The sequence below is a fragment of the Corythoichthys intestinalis genome, chromosome 4, assembly GCF_030265065.1.
Source record: "Corythoichthys intestinalis isolate RoL2023-P3 chromosome 4, ASM3026506v1, whole genome shotgun sequence".
Taxonomy (NCBI): Eukaryota; Metazoa; Chordata; class Actinopteri; order Syngnathiformes; family Syngnathidae; genus Corythoichthys; species Corythoichthys intestinalis.
This window is the reverse complement of record NC_080398.1, coordinates 12459194-12478526: the sequence shown is the minus strand read 5'-3', so window position 1 is coordinate 12478526 and position 19333 is coordinate 12459194. Positions and strand designations below refer to the sequence as shown.

The following is a 19333-nucleotide window of genomic DNA, read 5'->3' as shown; positions in this document are numbered from 1 at the left end:
TGTGGAGGGAGTTGAAAGTCTGTGTTGCCCAACGACAGCCCCAGAACATCACTGCTCTAGAGGAGATCTGCATGGGGGAATGGGCCAAAATACCAGCAACAGTGTGTGAATAGCTTGTGAAGAGGTACAGAAAACATTTGGCCTCCCTTATTGCCAACAAAGGGTACATAACAAAGTATTGAGATGAACTTTTGGTATTGACCGAATACTTATTTTCCACCATGATTTGCAAATAAATTCTTAAAAAATCAAACAATGTGATTTTCTGTTTTTTTCCACATTCTGTCCCTCATGGTTGAGGTTTACCCATGTTGACAATTACATGCCTCTCTAATATTTTCAAGTGGGAGAACTTGCACAATTAGTGGTTGACTAAATACTTACTTGCCACACTGTAATTGTATACAAATAACCATTCACTTTCACATTACTGTAAACACCAACAGCCAATTTAAAGTGTTCAATGAACCTAATATGCATGCATGTTGGAATGCAGGGGTAGACAGTAAGGGAAATTAGGGCTAGTGGTTTTTAAAGTTCACTGGCCCCACTATCAAAACCACTGGTCCAGGTCAACGTGTCAGTTATTGATCCCAATAATCACGAAAAAGAACAATTTGCTTGAATAACATTTTTTTCAGGTAGATTTAATGAAAAGTGCAGCAAAATGGTGCAAAAATATGACTCTATTACAAATAACCTTATTCCAATCCCATAATCATTTCATAATCACTCCAGTATAGCCAACATTTTTTCTTGGGAGCTCCAGGGGGAGGCGGACCCATGGGAGAGCTCCGTGCCTGGGTGAAGCGCTCTTGTCTTCCCCTTACCGCCCTCTGGAAGTCTCTCCCGGCTTGGTTGTTGTGGCAACAATTTAGAAATCAAATTAATGACTAAGGCAACTATGGCTAACGATTTTCAAGCTAAACCATCGTTATGACAATATCATTTTCTCCGTAGCCACGCGGATGAATTATCCCATGTTATGTTCGTACCATAGGTTTACTTGTCTGCATATGTGGGCATTGTTCAACACACCTCACAGTAAACCTTGTTTTTTTTGTCTCATTGTAGCTGAGCTAATTCCAGAGGTCTTGCCAATGGGGCTGAGACTTTCTCTTCCTTTCCTTTTCATATTGGATTTTCCCTCAACTCCTCCGGTTACTTTCTCTTTCTGGTGTGGTCTTTTTTTCCCCCGGTGCTTGGTCGGGTGCTGGGGGTTTCAGAAACATGGACTCTTGTAGTATAACATTAGGTGGGCACTAAAATACTGACAATCAATGAGCAGCAGTAAAGAGGTTGCGCATGTTCACGCAGGAGCGAGCGAACGAGGTGTGTTTACGCCCCAAGGAGAGCCACGGCAAAATACTTTTTGCATGTGTTTCCCTCCCATACTTTTAAGCATTGTGTTTTCTTGTGGTATCTTTAAAGCAGATTGTTAATCTGTTGATCACATTAGTCATGTAGCGTATTTAAACCACACTCATTTGATATTACTATGTTTAAGTATTTTCTTAAGGCATCTTTAGTATGTTCTGTCTGTATGCATCTAAACAAAACAAGCTGAAAGCGCACGGTAGTACTTTGGGTGTTAAATTCACCTCTTGTAGGACGTTTTGCCGGTGTAGCAAATTTTGGTAGGACACTGGTTTTGTCATACTCTCGTCTCGTCTCATCCCGTCTTTCCTGTTCATTTTGCGTTTGCTGCTCGTTTTGTGAAATATCGACAGTGCTGTCATGCTAATTAATAATTCTCTCGGGTTCAAATTGAAAGGGTTGAACAGATGACATGTTTATGTTAGTAGAGTCATACTCTGGAAGCCCGGCAGCGAAACCCAGTGACGTCACCGCCCTGCGACGTCAACAACAATGGCGACTTCTAGTGTTAAACTAATTTTACAAATTGTATTAAAAAGAAAACATCAAGAGGGATTTTAATATCAAATTATTTTAACTCATAATAACGTTTATCTTTTAAGAACTACAAGTCTTTCTATCGGTGGATCATTTTAAGTAGTAGATCAGTAAAATCTAGTCAGAAAGAAGAGCTACAGAATGACAACAAATCTGCCTTTCCAAGAATAATAACATTGTTTTGATCGACAGTTCCATTAAAGTATTCATCTGAGCAATGATTCGCCACCACTTTGCCCTGGTGGGGAACACCTTATATACCTTATTTTTCAGATTATAAATCACACCTGAGTATAAGTCTCAAGCCTAGCAACAATGAAAAAGTCTGATTTATAGTTCGGAAAATAGGGTACTTCAAATAATAATAACTTTACTTATCCATTTATGCCAGTGACATATAGAGACAATTAAAATAACTTTGTGTTGAATGCTTATGCACTTGATGTCAGAAGGAGCAACTTGCCTGTGTAGTACACAGTACTCATGGTGACATTTTTGCTTCGTGTCGTCCGACAAGTTAAATTGATGAACTCTATTTGCTGCTTCTGCTTTAAGGATGCATGTCCATATGATTAAAGCAAGTGCAGACCGACCTTTTCAATAAGCTCATAATCCATCTTGAAGGCCCACAGCTGCAGACGGGCCGAGAGTTCGGTGATGGAGGAGAGGATGAGGAGAAACTGCTCAGCGCTGCCCAAGGGAATATCGGGATTGAGCAGTTGAGCCTCTTGGATCCTCTGCTTCTCTTCCTCTGTGGGGATCATGGTCAGGATTTTCTAGGAGATGAGATGACAGAGAGGGGGACGGAGAATTCCGAGGGGATCGTTTATCAAGTCATCATCGCCTTGTATTCACATAACACGCCTGGAGGATACAAATTGATTCTGACATTTTCCACCGCTGTTTATCTTAGATGTTTCCAGATTTCCAGGAAAAATGTGTGACGTGTGAACTATCAACCTTTTTATCTGCCTTGGAAAAAAAAATCCTAAAGGCAAAAGGTGAACAGGACCTCCTCGTGGCGAGTGATCTGTCTGAGCCTTACATAATACTAATGGGACACAACATTCATCGTTATCTGCTGATGTCTTTTCATGTCATTTTCAAGTGCTGGTCGACATTTTGATCGTTACGGTGATTAATTACACGCCTTCAAACAGACATACGATATGTCGAAATTGTAAACTATCACAGCCACGCAAGACAAATTAATTCTCTTCTTCTTGGAAAGCCAATCGTGCATTTTTGGTATGTTGGCGTATCATCGATTGAGAAAAAAAGCATTTATTTTGGAGCCTGTTTAACTTGATAGGATTTCTCCAGGGATTTCAAATTCTGATGTGTTATCCTTACCTCAATACCTTCTTTGTTCAGTGCATACTCATCAAAGTTGAGAATGGCGGTCTTGATTGTGCGAGGAGGAGGTAAGACAGTTAAACCGATGTTTATGGCGTTGCTGCGTTTGGAATCAAGGACTATGATTTCTTGTCTTTTGCCATCAACTGCTGCTTTCTAGGAGACAAAGCACACATTAAACATCTCACAAAAGAAAATAAACCTAACACTAAGTGTCCATATACTACATATTTACCTTATTCTGTTTTAAAAATAGTACGCTATTGTGGTATAATTTATAATAATGTCGTTTCTTGGGCCTAAATGTAGTGTCAGGTACTATATCTACCTTAGTAACAGGCAGCTCCTTGGATTTAGACTCAAACAGCTGCTCCAGCTTGGATGTGTCCAGTTTAAGTGGCTCTAGTTTGGACCAAAGGGACTCCTTGCAGAACTTATGGGTCTTGCACTGCCATTCCATGGGGCGCACCTCATTCCAGAAGAGCCGAATAGTCTTTTTCTTCTTGAGGAACAAAGGTACTTCCGCTCGATTCAGCTGAGGGGAAGGAGGCGGCATGAAAGGTGGAGGGGGACGTATCATCTTGCCGAGGATGGGAGGTGGCGGGGGTGGCGGTAGAGCAGCATTGCACAGAGGAGGAGGAGGCGGTGGCGGGAGAAGATCACCAGAACTCATCATAGTGTCCATATCTAAAATATCTATGTCATCCTCGTCCCGCAGGTCAGTGAAATCGATTTCCTTGATGCGTAGCTCACGGGGCGCGGCCATGAGCTGGTCCCAAATTTGGTCCGATTCTTTCTTCTGGACTGAAGTCATGCTGACTGGAGGTTTCTCACACAAAGTGTGTTGTAGTTCCACAGACATCTCTGCTTCAGTAGATGTCAAAACTTTAACTAAATCACCAAGTTTCTCTGCCACAGCCCGTACAGTACCCTGCTTTTCCATGTTGCCCACCTCTAGTTTCTTCACATTTTCTTCTTTGGCTTGCCTGTGAGCCTCCAATGTGGAGTTCCTGCTAGCCACACTCACCACAGAGGGGTCTGTCACCTCTGTGTCTTTTTCACATTTACATTGAGTTTCTTTCTCCGTCTTTCCTCCTGTGATGTCAGCCTCCTTGTTTGATGTGTGAGCGTAGAGCATGTCCAGCATAAAGCGCTTGTTGTTGAGGATGTTGTTCTCTTCTGTGTCTTCGATGCACTGGCTCCACTGGCCTGTTGGGAGAATGTGCCATGAACACCTGCTGCAGATGAGTATACAGTGGCATGACAAAGCATCTGAACCTTTTGGAATTTCTCACATTTCTGCATAAAATCACCGTCAAATGTGATCTGGTCTTTGTAAAAATCACATGGATGAAAAAACTGTCTGCTTTAAGTAAAATCACCCAAAATATTTATAGGTTTTCATATTTTAACGAGGATAGTATGCAAACAATGACGGAAGGGGAAAACATAAGTAAGTGAACCATCAAATTTAATATTTTTTGCCCCCTCCTGGCAGCAATAACCTCAACCAGACGCTTCCTGTAGCTGCAGATCAGTGTGACAAATTGATCAGTACTAATCTTGGCCCATTCTTCTCTACAAAACTGCTGTAGATCAGTCAGATTTCTGGGATGTCTGGAATGAATTGTTGTCTTTAGGTCATGCCACAGCATCTCAATGGGGTTCTGAACTTTGACTTGGCCACTCCACAAGGTGTATTTTGTTCTTCTGAAATCATTCTGAAGTTGATTTACTTTTGTGTTTTGGATCATTGTTTTGTTGCAGCATCCATCCTCTTTTTAGCTTCAACTGTCTGACAGACGGCCTCAGGTTTTCCTGCAAAACATCCTGATAAACTTTTGAATTCATTCTTCCATAAATGATTGCAAGTTGTACAGGCCCTGAGGCAAACAACAGCCCCAAATCATGATGCTCCCTCCACCATGCTTCATGGTGGGGGTGAGGTGTTGATGTTGGTGAGCTGTTCCATTTTTCCTTCACACATGACGTCGTATGTTACTCCCAAACAATTTAACTTTGGTTTCATCAGTCCACAAAATATTTTGCCAAAACTTCTGTGCAGTGTCCAAGTGCCTTTTTGCGAACATTAAACGACCAACAATGTTTTTTTTTAAACAGCAGTGGCTTCCTCCGTGGAGTCCTCCCATGAACACCATTGTTGGCCATAGTTTTACATATAGGTGATGTGTGCACAGAGATTGGACTCTGCCAGTGATTTCTGTAAGTCTTTACCAGACACTCTAGGTTTTTTTTTATTTTATTTTTTTTACCTCTCTGAGTATTCTGTGTTAACTCTTGGCGTCATCTTTGGTGGACAGCCACTCCTTGAGAGAGAAGTAACGGTGCCAAACTCTCTCCATTTGTAGACAACTTCTCTGACTGTCGATTGATGAACATTCAGACTTTTAGAGATGGTTTTGTATCCTTTCCCAGCTTTATACGAATCAACAATCCTTGATCGCAGGTCTTCCGACAGCTCTTTTGATCGAGCCATTATGCACATCAGATAATGCTTCTCATCAAGACAATTCTTACCAGGTGTGTGTTTTATAGTGGGCAGGGCAGCTTTAAACCACTCAATAGTGATTGGGCACACACCTGACTTAAATTGTTTGGTAAAAATTGGTTTCAATTGCCCTTTAAGTCTCCTTAGGCAGAGGATTCACTTACTTTTTTTCCCCCCTTGTCATTTTTTGCATGCTATCCTCATTAAAATATGAAAACCTATAAATTTTTGGGTTGTTTTAGTTAAAGCAGACACTGTATTTTAATCTGTGTGATTTTGACAAAGGTCAGATCACATTTGATGGTGATTTTATGCAGAAATGTGAGAAATTCCACAAGGCTTTTTCATACCACTGCACATCAGAGGTGGGCAAATAATGACCCGAGGGCCACCTTTGGCACACTCGGTTCTTCAATGCGGTTCACTAAACACTTACATTATCAAGAGTCCTGTAATATGTGGCACATTAATTTAGCCATTTTTTCCTTAAATTGAGCATCTGTATTTCTCTTAACATCAATATAAATAGGCAAGGCAGATTTATTTATATGCACAATTCAATACAAGGCAAATGAGAAATTCTTTTGAGAAATTGACTTAGTTATGTAATTATTTTTTTATTTTCATGTAAAAAATAACAAAAATTTGAGAGTGCATATAATACACAAATGTGAAATAAGGAACATTTTTCACAAAACAAAAGACTATTTTATTCTATCATTCCCCCCCCCTTTTAATTAGGGCTCTCAAACGATTAAAAATTTTAATCGAGTTAATCACAGCTTAAAAACTTACTTAATCGTAATTAATCGCAATTCAAACCATCTATAAAATATGCCATATTTTTCTGTAAATTATTGTTGGAACGGAAAGATAAGACAAGACGGATACATACATTCAACATACTGTACATAAGTACTGTATTTGTTTATTATAACAATAAATCAACAAGATGGCATTAACATTATTAACATTCTGTTAAAGCGATCCATGGATAGAAATACTTGTAGTTCTAGAAATTTTATATTAAAATCCCTCTTAATATTTTCGTTTTAATAAAATTTGTAAAATTTTCAATCAAAAACTAAACTAGTAGCTCGCCATTGTTGATGTCAATAATTACACAATGCTCATGGTGCTGAAACCCATAAAATCAGTCGCACCCAAGCGCCAGCAGAGGGCGGCAAAACACCAAAAAACACAAGTAAGTGTAAATGATACTTTGCTGTCATTTTAATCTGTTTGAGCGGGGCATGTGTGTTAAATGTGTCAAATATTTTAACGTGATTACTTAAAAAAAATAATTAACGCCTGTTAACGCAATAATTTTGACAGCCCTACTTTTAATATTAAAATAAATCACATTATTTTAACCATTTTATAAACTCCTGTACAAATGACCTGGTCCATCTGTTTTAAAAATCAAATCTGGCCCTTGATCACAAAATTTGCTTACTGCTGTTTGGATTATTAAGAAATATACAAAACAAATAATACCTGCTTCGATGTCATTTTTGACTTTGTCCTCACGCTCTTCTCTCTCCAAAGTGCTGCTAGTGGAGGAGATGCTGGAGGCTGAGCAGTTGTCCTTTTCATTCACTTCCTCATTCTGTCTCTCTTTCTCGCTTAACACTATACTTTCTTCGACATCCCTCTCTATAATGGGAACCCTCATACAATTCTCCTCTAACTCAACATCTTCTAAATCCACTACTGCTATACTAGAGTCCTGTGCTTCATCAGCCACTTCCACCATATTCACCTGCTCTTCTCCTTCTCCCTCAGTCTCATACTGTTCTTGCTCTACAAGGTTCCCCTCTTCCTGTCTTTCTTCATTGTCCACTCCTCCCTCTTCACACCCTTCTGGCTCGACAACTACATTCTGAACTGGTTGAATGTCAGAAACATCCTCAGAGTCTTCTGGCGGCTCTTTCACAGCCATATTTGGTTGCGAGGGAGGTGAAGGACAAAGTTCTGATCTTGTTGATTCTGATGTTGGACTTTTTGTTCTTGTTGGAGAGTCAAGTTTTGATTCCGGGATTGTTTCCGTTCCTGAAAGGGATTTTGGATAGTTTCAGAAAAGCAAAACAAACAAAAAAAAACATTTATCAAAGTACATATAATTTTGCACAGCAGATACTGTTATAAAAAAAGTTAACTAGTACTTAAAAAAGATGAAAATGACAAATGTTGCCATATATTTGGGGATTATCTTTAGTGGTTCAAAAAGCAAGTGAATAAAAGCAAAATTATGGTGTCAGTAGTCCCTAACATCTTCTGTCCTTAATGATTTTTATCCCCACCTCACGCTCTGAAGAAAAACAACAACAACTAATGAACTTATAAATGGCCAAATTAAAAATTTCACACCCCATGAAATGCATCGTGGCAGTGATCTCCTCAACTATTAAACAAACAAACAAACAAACAAACAAACAAACAAACAAACAAACAAACAAACAAACAAACAAACAAAAAGACAAGAATCCCAAATACAGTAAACTTGACACCTGCTACTCAAAAATACTACTAGTTTTCAATATTTAATCATTTTGCTATGTTATTTTGGCGTAGGTCAGGATTTCCACTCTGTTCTGAATATACTATCGATGGGAATACAGTGATCCCTCGTTTTTGCGGTTAATGGGGAACAGAACCCGGTGCGATAAGTGAAAAACAGCGAAGTAGCGCCCCCCACAAGAATTTTTTTCCCCCTTTTGTGTTCAGTGTACTTAATCAGATTTAGCATTGGAAAGATACCTATAAGCAGCGTTGTTAATCTTACTTTAAAAAAAGTAATTAATTACAGTTACTAATTACTTCTCCCAAAAAGTAATTGAGTTAATAACTCAGTTACCTAAATGTAAGAGTAATTAGTTACTTGGCAAAGTAACTGGTGTTACTTTTCATGTTTTTTTTTCCATCCCCCCAAAAAAGGCTGTTATTAACAACATTGCATATAAGACATGTTTTTTCAATTTTTTCCCCAAAGTATTAAAAAAAAAAAAACATATATTAATAAATGTTTTTAAGCACTTCAAATGGTTTTGAGAAGTTTTAAACATGTTACTGTCCCACTGAATTATTTTCAAACAAGAATAAAGTAGAAAAACGCTTGTCTTTATTAAATGTTTCATTGAGTGAGTCCACTCAAATCCGCTGACGCTGCTCACTTACCCACAATAAGTTGCCACAGCAACTGCTTAAAAACTTAAACAATGATTGACCGATGCAGCGCTTTAAAGTTTTGGCTTCCCAGTGTCTCTGGCAAGATCAAACCATACCGTCATTCAATCATTGTTAACTTAAATAAGCAACTTCAGTGCACTACCTGACCAAGAAAAGTGTCAGGAGCGAAAATGAGAGACTACGTGGTTGGATCGGGACAGCTCTATAAAATACTGCAATTATTTATCTAATTTTTTACTTGAAAAAAATATCCGTGATGGACTGAGGGTGCGAAGTTTGAAGCGCGACGTAGCGAGGGATCACTGTAGGTTATTCATTTATCTCTATAACTGGTAAGAATTAGAAGTTAATTATCCCTTAGACACCCTGAGGCAAGTAAAAAATGTATTCAGGGAAAAATTAAACATATCTCTTTCACTTTCTATACAAGACAGTATTTTCTTGCTTCCTAAAATTTAATAGTTCATATTATGTACTGTATTTCCTTGTTCTTATGGTTACAAACTGTATGATGATCAATTTTCAGGCAAATCACATTTACCTGTCTTCTGCTGAGCATTTGGGGTCTTATCTTCTTGTGATGCGATAGACGAAGTGGTCACACAGCGGGACGCCGAGCGGATGGCGGGATTGGAACTCAAACACAGCGTTATCTCCGTACGTCCTCTTACAGGCACTCTGGGCCGCTCTCGCTCAAACTCCTCGGCTGCTTGCCTCTCCACGGCCTTGTACCTGCCACGTTGATGAGGATATAGCTCACTCATTTAGATAATGTCACTTTGCTCTGAACTAGTAACCACACAAATTCACTTGGCTGAAATGAAAAATATCCCAATGGTGATGGGAATTATCTTTAGATTTTGATTATTATAGCCTCTAATCAGTGACAGTTTCACAAAGATCTTAGACCTCTAATTAATATACTTTAAAGATACAGGGGTTGGACAAAATAATGGAAACACCCAAAAATTTAACAAAAACTCATTTAATACGGGGTAGGTCCGCCTTTTGCGGCAATCACAGTCTCAGTTCTCCGAGGTATTGATTCATACAACTTGTGAATTGTTTCCATAGGAATTTTAAGCCATTTAGTTAAAATTCCCTCGAACTCTTTTGGAGACGATGGCGGTGGAAATCGACGTCTTAACAGAATCTCTAAAACTGACCATAAATGCTCAATAATGTTGAGGTTTGGGGATTGTGTCGGCCATACGAGAGGCTCAACTTCATTAGAATGTTCCTCATGCCATTCTTTAACAATTATGTTCAATGATTATGATGCCAAAATGTGAGCCGTTTCCATTACTTCGTCCAACCCCTGTATCTCTAAAGACATTTCCCAACACACAGAGCAAGTGCTAGAAAGTAACTGAGTAAAAAATACGGTACTTGAGTAGATTTGGCTTTATTTCTTTAATAAGGTAAAAGTGTGAGCACTTCTACCAATTTAGTGGGGTGAAATGGTTGATGGTGAAACAATGAGCAATAAAGCTTTCAAGGAAACTATAGGCCACATTCATGCCAAAATACAATTACACACTTGTCCTGTTAAATTTGCGATATCTTAATAGTGAACAGGCCTAGAGGGGCCCTGGCAGGCTCATTCAGCGTGTGGGGCTTTGTGAAACTCCTTTTACATCTGCTCTACATTTAATTTAAAGCGTTACAAGATTTTTATTTTGAAATCAATCTTTGGAAATAAAACAACATTGAAGGTTAATATTAAAACCCTACCTTTCCTCTCTGGCTTGTCTTGCTTCTTCCCTTTTATCAATGTAGTCTCGACTGAGACAGATGAAACAAGAATTATTGTCTGGATTCAAAATATGATATCAATGCTGTGTTTTGCAAGGTGAGACTGACTTAAAGCGGTCCCTCTCCTCCCTTTCGATCCGCTGCAGACGCTCCTCTCGTTCTGCGCGCCTCCTTTCCCTCTCTGCAGCCAGAGACTCTTGATGCTGCCTGTATGAGGAACTCAGCAGGCCTCCTAAAGCAGGTCTGCAAGCAAAAAGCACAAAGCTACAATTTATATATGATCGTTTTATAGATGCACACAATCTAGACCAGACATGTCCAAAGTCTGGCCCGGGGGCCAAATGCGGCCCGTGGTCAAATTTCATCAGGCCCCCAGCACCTGTCAAAAAATCAATAACGTCTGGTCCGCACACAGACTTAATAAATTGGTCAGCAGTACTGCTACCAGCATATGAACTAGCTTACATACTAAATTTACCCACTAAAAAGCAGCAGCACTCTAAGCAAAATTATCCTGTGTGACCCTTTACTTCTAATTTTCTAAAATGGCGACAATCAACAAAAAAAAAGAAAGTTGACAACAACTGTGTCTGCCTCATTTGCAGAGATAGTCACTGTTTTTAAAGAGTTCAATGTTAGGCGATATTACCAAACAAGACTCACTGACATGTACGACAAATTTACAGGGAAGATACGCAGCGAAGCGAATTGAAGCAACTTGAAGCCAGTTTAATTTCACAGCAGCAGTATTTCGCAAGAGCCCAAGAGTCGAAAGAGAACGCAACAAAGGCTAGTTGCGAGATTGTTGAAATTATTATTTAAAAAAAATAATAATAAAGCAAATGTGACACACAGAATGGCTTGCTAAAATTTGCTTAAATATATTGTTCTACGTAAAGGACATCAGCCAAGGTCGGCCCCCCACATTTTTACCGCACCAAATCTGGCCCACTTTGCAAAAAGTTTGGACACCCCTGATCTAGACTATTATCCAGACTGACCTGTCAGTTTTAGATTCTGGTGTGCAGGCTGCTGTGCTCGTAAAGCGATGGCTGGATGTGCCAGAATGTAGAGCTCCATTAGAAGTAACCCTGAAAACAGATGGATGGAATTAATCCTTAAATAATAAAATGTACTGTTTTCAAGTTACAGTCAACCTCAGGAAAATGGTGGCAGTGGTCTATTTTTCTCAAAATGAAGGGCCTCAACTCACTTCAACACTGACACCAAGGCGCAACACAAAGCTGATAAGGTAATAGATAGTATTTTGGCCAAAGAACAGAAATGAAGAGTAGGTACATTCGGGGTCGGGGTGGTTCTACAAACAGATGAGTTTGCAAGTGCCAAAATGTGAATGCATGGCCACTTCATTGTATTGCCAAAATCTAAATTAAGTTCATCCAGAAAACTTACTGTACATTGTTTATCAGACAATCTGAGTGGTTTAAATTAAATTGGCGAATAACAACATGTCAATAGATTACATTAACACATAATATTGAAAACTTACCATTCAGTCAAACCAAAACGACAACCTCATAACGGCAGCAGCCGCTATAAATATAACACTAGTGTGCTACTGCAGGCTGAAGGCCATGACTAAAAGGCCCTCTACTGGCTAACTTCTAACCTATTGGCATCCGGTCTACAATTAATTAATCAGTCCTGAGACAAAAAAAGTCAAAAGTCGGGCTCCAAGGATTGGCGTGTATACATCTCTAAAATATACCTACCAAAATTTCATTGTGATCTGCCCATGAAATATGGAGGAACACAATAAAAAATGATAGTGTAAACATCCCTCAACAACAACAACATGAACAGCGACTTGACATGCCTTCAGCCTTTAACAATAGATAGGTTTAAATCACTAATTACATTCTTGAATAATGTACAAGCATTATTCAAGTATGACTGCTTTTACCTTTCAGCCCAGCAAGTCTTTCTAAGCGTGTTAGATGTTTCTGTCATACTGAAGATGAAAGAAAGTCAGAAACAAAAATGTGTCAGTGAAATGATAAAGTTGTTAGTTTTACATGCACACACAAGAAATAGATGGTGGTGGAGGAGGTTCAAGGTAAATCAAACTAGCATTACTAATAACGCATATGCTAATAAGCAAGTAAGAGGGATTATGGGGGAAAAAAAAAACTATAACACTATACAACGCAAAAAATATCAGTCTTTTAATTTATTTATATATTCATTAATTCACTGTGTATTTTACTTGAATGCAGCCAAAGTTTTATTTTTGGAATTCCATAAAAATATATATATGGCAGAAAACACTCAGGTGACTTGAAGTTCCGCTCTGAGACCCCCAATTTGGCCAACTTTCAAAATTGTCTGATACGCATGTGTGATACATCATTCGAAAGCTTAAAATCTCAATTTTCTGGGGGAAGAAAAATTTTGAACTGGAGAACATTTAAAAAAAAAAAAAATTTTTTTTAACAGCAAAACCCTATCTGAAGGTGAGAGCACGCGAGAGCAGAATTAAAGACGCCATGACTTTAAGGAGACATTATCGTGTACTTACCTTGTTTCGATCCAAAAACTCCATGTAGCATGTATCACTGAGTGTCAAGACACAGCTGTGAATGGACACAGCTGGATTTTTGGGGATTTTATGGGTGAAACATGGTAATATAACAAGGGTTGCGATGCAGAAATCGCAGACATCAAGGAGTGGTGAAGATTTTCTTTTTCATATATTTACCCTTTTAAACGTTTTTTTAAAAAAAAAAAAATCTTTTTCTTTGTTTGGATCGATTATTTATCATCTAACATATTGGGGAAAATGCCACAGTTTTTAAAGTCTTTTTTTTAAAACTGAATATTAGACATCAATTAATGATTCTAAGCTAAAAATGACAGATATTTCGAATAATAAATACGATTACTTACCTTCTTTTTAAGGCTAGGTTGAAACGAAAGCGGCTGCGCGACTTCTGTACAGGGTAAAACTGACAAATTAAAAATAGTTCGGGGGCTTATTGCGCCATGAATCTGCTATGGCAGCATATAGACATATTGTTCTATCAAACACAACAGTTCTTTTGGCTTAAAATACAGCAGTTTATTTGAAAAAGGGGTGCAAGAGCAGAAACAACTTTTTCAGCCTTGTCTGTGTTTTCTGCCATATATATATATATATATTTGTACTTTTTTTCCCCTTCGTCATGTACAGCAAACTTTACACTCAATGCTATTTCTTTTATAAACTCTGTAAACAGTGATCAGAGAGAAACTGACTCACTCTAAAATCCCTAATTGTTGAATTGTCTTGTTTTCATGGTGGTTTGAATCAAGAATGAAAGACAGATGAGTGATAAAAATCTCAAAATAACTGTTTCCAGCACTTGAGAATAAAAAGGTAACTACAGTACTGCTATTTCCTTTTTTTCCCTTTAACCACAAATCTTTCAAATGTCAGACAAATTGTGGTGGGAAAGGAGGCGTTTTAGTAACTGTGTGGAAAAACAGTACTCATCAAATTAGGAGGCAGGGGGGAACAAAAATGGAGCAAATTTACCATGGATTTAATATACAATTAAAAAGCTGTTATATATAGACATTAGGGAAGGGGATAGTTAGATAACTACATTTGGGATACACTGCAGACCAAAACATATTTCAATATGCAATAGACACGAGAAAGAATATCATGGTGCTCAAGCTTTTTTTTGTCTTTTGGGACTCAAAGGCCAAAAACAGCAATCAATGGAACTGAATAGAGGATCGTTTTGATGAGCCAAACCATAAGGTTTAAAAAAAAAAAAAAAAAAAGTCTGAACAACTATCCATTTTACTCATTATGGAGGCTCTAAACTCACAGTAACTAAGCTGAGTAAACCCTATAAAAATGATTAGAAACCGTAGGGGTGTCCATTAAAGTTGACCCTGAAGCATAATAGCTAGAATTACAATTAGATGTTTATCACAGTGGGTGGGTCACATACACAAAGCCTTCTTTAAATATGGTGGTAACGAGACCACAAGCCTGAAAAACTGCTAAGTCGCATATAAACCAAACCTCTCTATGTGTCTCTGCTAAGGTCAGTTCTATTTTTGTGCATATAATTCTTTATACAGGAGGTTGTGCTCTTCGGGGTAAAATGATCTAAAGGGAAGGGTTCCATTTGATATGTCTGCTCTTGCTAATCTAAACGGATTGCACTGCAAAGGGAACATTTGGGCAATTAAATTGGAATCCCATCGAAGAGACAGCCCACAATACCTGTGACCGTCCTGCCTAGAGGACTCGGTGACTGGAGGACTCTCATCATCTGCCTCCTCCTCCTCCAAATCCTCCTCTCCTTCATCCTCCTCATCCTCCTCTTCCTCATCTCTGTGGTAGGGTATGGTTTGAGGGTTGCAAGGAGGGAAGGGAGGACGTAGGAACGAGAAGTATGACAGGAAAAGTGAAGGGACACAGAAGCAAACATGACTTTGAAGAGACACAACAAACATGCTCACAAATCTCACTGTTTCCCATGCAAATAGTTTTTTTTCCCCCTCAAAGCTTTGGAGTATTTCACTCATCACTTTTTCCACTTCTGGAAGTCATTAAATCCAAAATGACTGTATGTAAACAATACTAAAAACAATTCAAATCAGGCGACATTGCATGCCTAGTTTTTGTGTTAATTCAGTTTAGCACACAAATTAGAAATCAAAGGGCTCTGATTTTGGGGTTTTTATCAATTTTGTGGGAAACACTGAAAACACACATGCAGGAAGCAGTGCAGAAGACAGACACAGGTGGACGAATGATTGCCAATTAGCTGGTTGTTATTGGAATGCTGCGACCAATTATAAAGTACCAGTACATACTGTACGGTTCAGATTTCAAAGTCATTTATTTCTTTCGAATGCTGTGCAAAATCACAAATCTGGATGAAAAGCCATTTAGTTCACATAAAGTACATCATTATATTTGAGTTTGTCCATTTGCTTGTTAGCAGGCTACTTGGTTCACTGAGGTTCGCATGGTTCCATATTGACTGACATTGTAAATAAATTATTCCGACTTGATACAGATCATCACCAAAAGGAGGTTAAAGAATTTCTTGTTCCTTCATGCGGGATTAGGTATACCGGTATGAGAGTGACAGTATGATAACTGTAAGCAAAAATATCACAATTCAATTACAGCTTTAAAATGTGTTACTTTGAGGCACTTACTTTGAGTTACTTTTTTTTTCTTTAAAATTTTTTTCCCATTGAACAGGATTTTTTATTTGTTATACTCCCATAGCTGGTGGGAAACATTTATGGCAGTGTTTCCTAACCTTTAATTTTGTATATCATATTGGAGATATTGCCTCCTGCGGCAGCCACCCTCTGCAAACAAGTTTAGTTTTGTGTCGGTTGGCCCTCCTCCTCTAAGCTGCGGGCGTCTGTAACTTTTCTGTAGCCGAAATATTCCCATACCAGCAATTTTGTTTTCTTCAAAAAAAAAAGTTCGGTAGTTTCACCTCCTCCAGCCATTGTGTAGCACATCTGACTCTCTGACACTGAGCAACAACTGGTGGGGGAGGGTTGAGCCTTGCAGCTGCAAGCGAGGGATTTCTCCCTGCATTTTTGGGATATAAAAAATCGCTAATACCATAGGGACGGGTGTGACGGAATTTTTTTGCGATTTTGACACCGTGACGCTTTCATACCACGGTATACCTTCAAACCGGTAATCGGCACATGTCTATGCGGGATACCTCTAAAAAAGATATTTTTTTGAAACAGTGGTTGAATTATTTAATATTTTACCACTCATATTGACTGTGATGAAAAAACTTCAACATTTCCATAATAATAAATTGCAGCTAAATATTGTGATCTGGGTAATATTCAAAGTATCCAACGGAAAACATACACTTCTTCCTTAGGCATTAATATGGTTATAAACACACACAAATGGAATTAGAATGTCCTTTGCAGAGGTAAACAAATATGTAAGAACATATGGGGTATTTACAGGTATGTCAAATATTATAAAAGAAACAATCCGATAGAGATCGCGACCGAGGACTTGATTCTTTCAATGATGGGAGAGTGAAAGGCTGCAGCAGATATGCTCAGTGTTATTTCCTGTTCTACCTCTTCGCACGTGAGTCTCGTTTCCCGTTTGCTATTTAGATCCATCGCCGACACGGGCCTTCTGGCTTTCATTAACAAAATGAAAAAAAGTTGATCTTCAAAGGCCGCTAGAATTTCCTGCAGTGGGCAGGTATCACATGACTGGCCAGACCTGGGAGCTACCAGAAGCTTTAATTGGTATGCTATTTCAAAACCTGGCTAGGATGTGATGCATTAATGGTGCCGATGATTAGGTGATAGTTTAAATAGAGGGGCAAGACCTAAAATACTAATGCAATACGGCCCTATTTTTGTTTTCAGGCTGGCACTAATACAAAAACCACAAAATGAAAACAGTGTATAAACAATGTATAAAATATGACTCAATTTACACATTGTTGGAAGTCTGGCTTGAGACACACACAAGATGCCTTCAATCATTTTGAAGTGGCTCCTCGTTGTGTAGTAAAATCATGTTAGCTTTATATACTGTATAGTCAACGCTCCTTACCTTTCACTGATGTCTTCATCATGTTGGCCACCAAACGGCAGGTAGCTGCTTCCACGAGGACCACACGGCGATGCTAGCGCCGAGTCTTGACCTTTATTGTTTTGAAGCGAATGTCTGCGGCTTCGTCGTCGCTCTAGCCCACGCCGCTCATTGGTGCCGCTCATGCTCGCCCGCCGGCGCGCCTTCCTGCCGCTTGGAGGCAACTGTGTTTCATCGTCACCATCCTCGCGGCGCAGAGTCGTCTAGGACAAAATGACAAGTCAGCTAACAGTCACAATAATATGATTACATCACAATATAGTCAATTGTCTTAATAAGAAACTTCCTGACCTCGTAGATGTTTAACTGCTCTACAAGGTCAAGGTCAGAGCCCTTCCTACTTAGGTGTCTCTTTGTCAAGGCCTCGATACCCTGTTCCTCCAAACAATCCACCATGTCGTAGTAAGAGTCTTGATCTGGCAGACCGGCCAAAGTCTGAAACAAGCACACATACAGGTAAGAGCTATAAATAGATATGTAAAAGTGGATGAAAAAAATTAAACTCAGGATCTGTGAAAAAATACATATGATAAAGAAAAGTTAAGGAATGAGAAGCGAATGACATTGCAAACAGACATTGTATTACTTTGGGACACCTGATCATTACATGAACAGTGAGTCATAGCTCTCTAGATTGAAGATATACAGAAATCGACTGCATTTTTGTGGTTAACATGTCAAAACTGTACCTTTTCTCATTTTGTCCTCTCATTCAGCAAAACTGTCACCTACAGTATTTGCCTTTTTTGTTTTTCTAAAACACTCACTGAATCAAACACTGTAGGTTTGCCAACAAAGTGTTATCTGCTTTGTAGATAGGCAAGTATTGTAGTATAGGAATTGCAAAAGTATAACTAAGTGATCGATATTGGCTGAGACCCCAGCTTTGTTTTTTTGTCAGAGAGAAGCTAAATTTAGACTTGGTTGTTAGTTAGTGATTTGGAGAGGCTTCAATGCAAGTTCAAGTATATTAACACTTCCAGTTATTTTTATTTTTACATACTGTATAGTAAATAGTTTTGTAAAATGCCAAAAGGCAATTCACCTTGTTGATGAGCGTCATTGCATACACCAGCAATTCGGTATCTACTCCATCCTTCTCATTCAGGATCTCCATGATGTTTCCCCATAGTTTTGTGCCTTGAGTAATAAAATATAAACAACAGAAGCAAGTCATTGAAAAATCAGCCATCAATCCGTTTTCTAGAACACTTGTAAGCTAAAGCCTATTTCAACTGACTTTTGAATGAACTGGTTGCCAATCAATCACATCACTTAGCACAAACAAACATGTACACTTACTATGAACATTTTTGGTGTTTTCAAATAACCGAACATGCTTGTTTTGTGAATTTACTCACAGAAAGCCCACACATACAAAAGGGTGAAGAAGCAAACTCATGTGATGCGTAAATGCCAACCAGTACTCCATTGTGAAGCCCCAACATTGTTTCAAATTGATGCTGCACATTAGTGATCAAAAACCTCGCAATAATAATATTCAGTGTGACTAATCTGCTTGGGATATGTCTTCACACATTAAAATAGGTCTTCCTGAGTCCTCTATTTCTTGTCTGCAACTTGTTCAAAATGCTGCTGCTCGATTTTTAAGCGTTACACCCAGATGTGAACTTATTATCCTCGTACTATCATCACTCCACTGGCTCCAGTTCATTATAAAATTGATTTTTAACATTTACTGTTTGTTTTTAATTTTATTAATGGCCAGACCCCTTCCTATTTGTCGGAGATTTTAACCCTCCGTAACTCTGGCTGGCCCCTCCATGAGTCATCACCTTATCGTGGTGGAGGGGTTTGCGTGTCCCAATGATCCTAGGAGCTATGTTGTCTGGGGCTTTATGCCCCTGGCAGGGTCACCCGTGACAAACAGGTCTTAGATAAGGGACCAGACAAAACATGACTCCAAAGACCCCTTGTGATGATGAACACAAATGGAGTCAGTTTTCCCTTGCTCGGACGCG

The 19333-nt window shown here is 38.8% G+C and overlaps 1 protein-coding gene across 3 annotated transcripts in view; it reads right to left on the bottom strand.

The window, feature by feature from the left end:
- The window catches only part of fhod3b (formin homology 2 domain containing 3b), a 173097-nt gene that overhangs the window by 14700 nt on the left and 139064 nt on the right, over positions 1 to 19333 (bottom strand). Inside the window, exons 8-20 of one of the 3 annotated variants that reach the window (XM_057834776.1) lie at positions 18397 to 18491; positions 17643 to 17786; positions 17313 to 17554; positions 14964 to 15074; positions 12648 to 12695; positions 11725 to 11814; positions 10832 to 10966; positions 10703 to 10753; positions 9510 to 9700; positions 7277 to 7831; positions 3599 to 4479; positions 3268 to 3426; positions 2508 to 2690 (exon numbers count right to left, since the gene is read on the bottom strand). In XM_057834776.1, the coding sequence (XP_057690759.1) occupies positions 2508 to 2690; positions 3268 to 3426; positions 3599 to 4479; positions 7277 to 7831; positions 9510 to 9700; positions 10703 to 10753; positions 10832 to 10966; positions 11725 to 11814; positions 12648 to 12695; positions 14964 to 15074; positions 17313 to 17554; positions 17643 to 17786; positions 18397 to 18491 (2885 nt within the window). The remainder of the gene's footprint in view (positions 1 to 2507; positions 2691 to 3267; positions 3427 to 3598; positions 4480 to 7276; positions 7832 to 9509; positions 9701 to 10702; positions 10754 to 10831; positions 10967 to 11724; positions 11815 to 12647; positions 12696 to 14963; positions 15075 to 17312; positions 17555 to 17642; positions 17787 to 18396; positions 18492 to 19333) is intronic. The other 2 variants (XM_057834777.1, XM_057834779.1) reach the window with 2 other exon arrangements.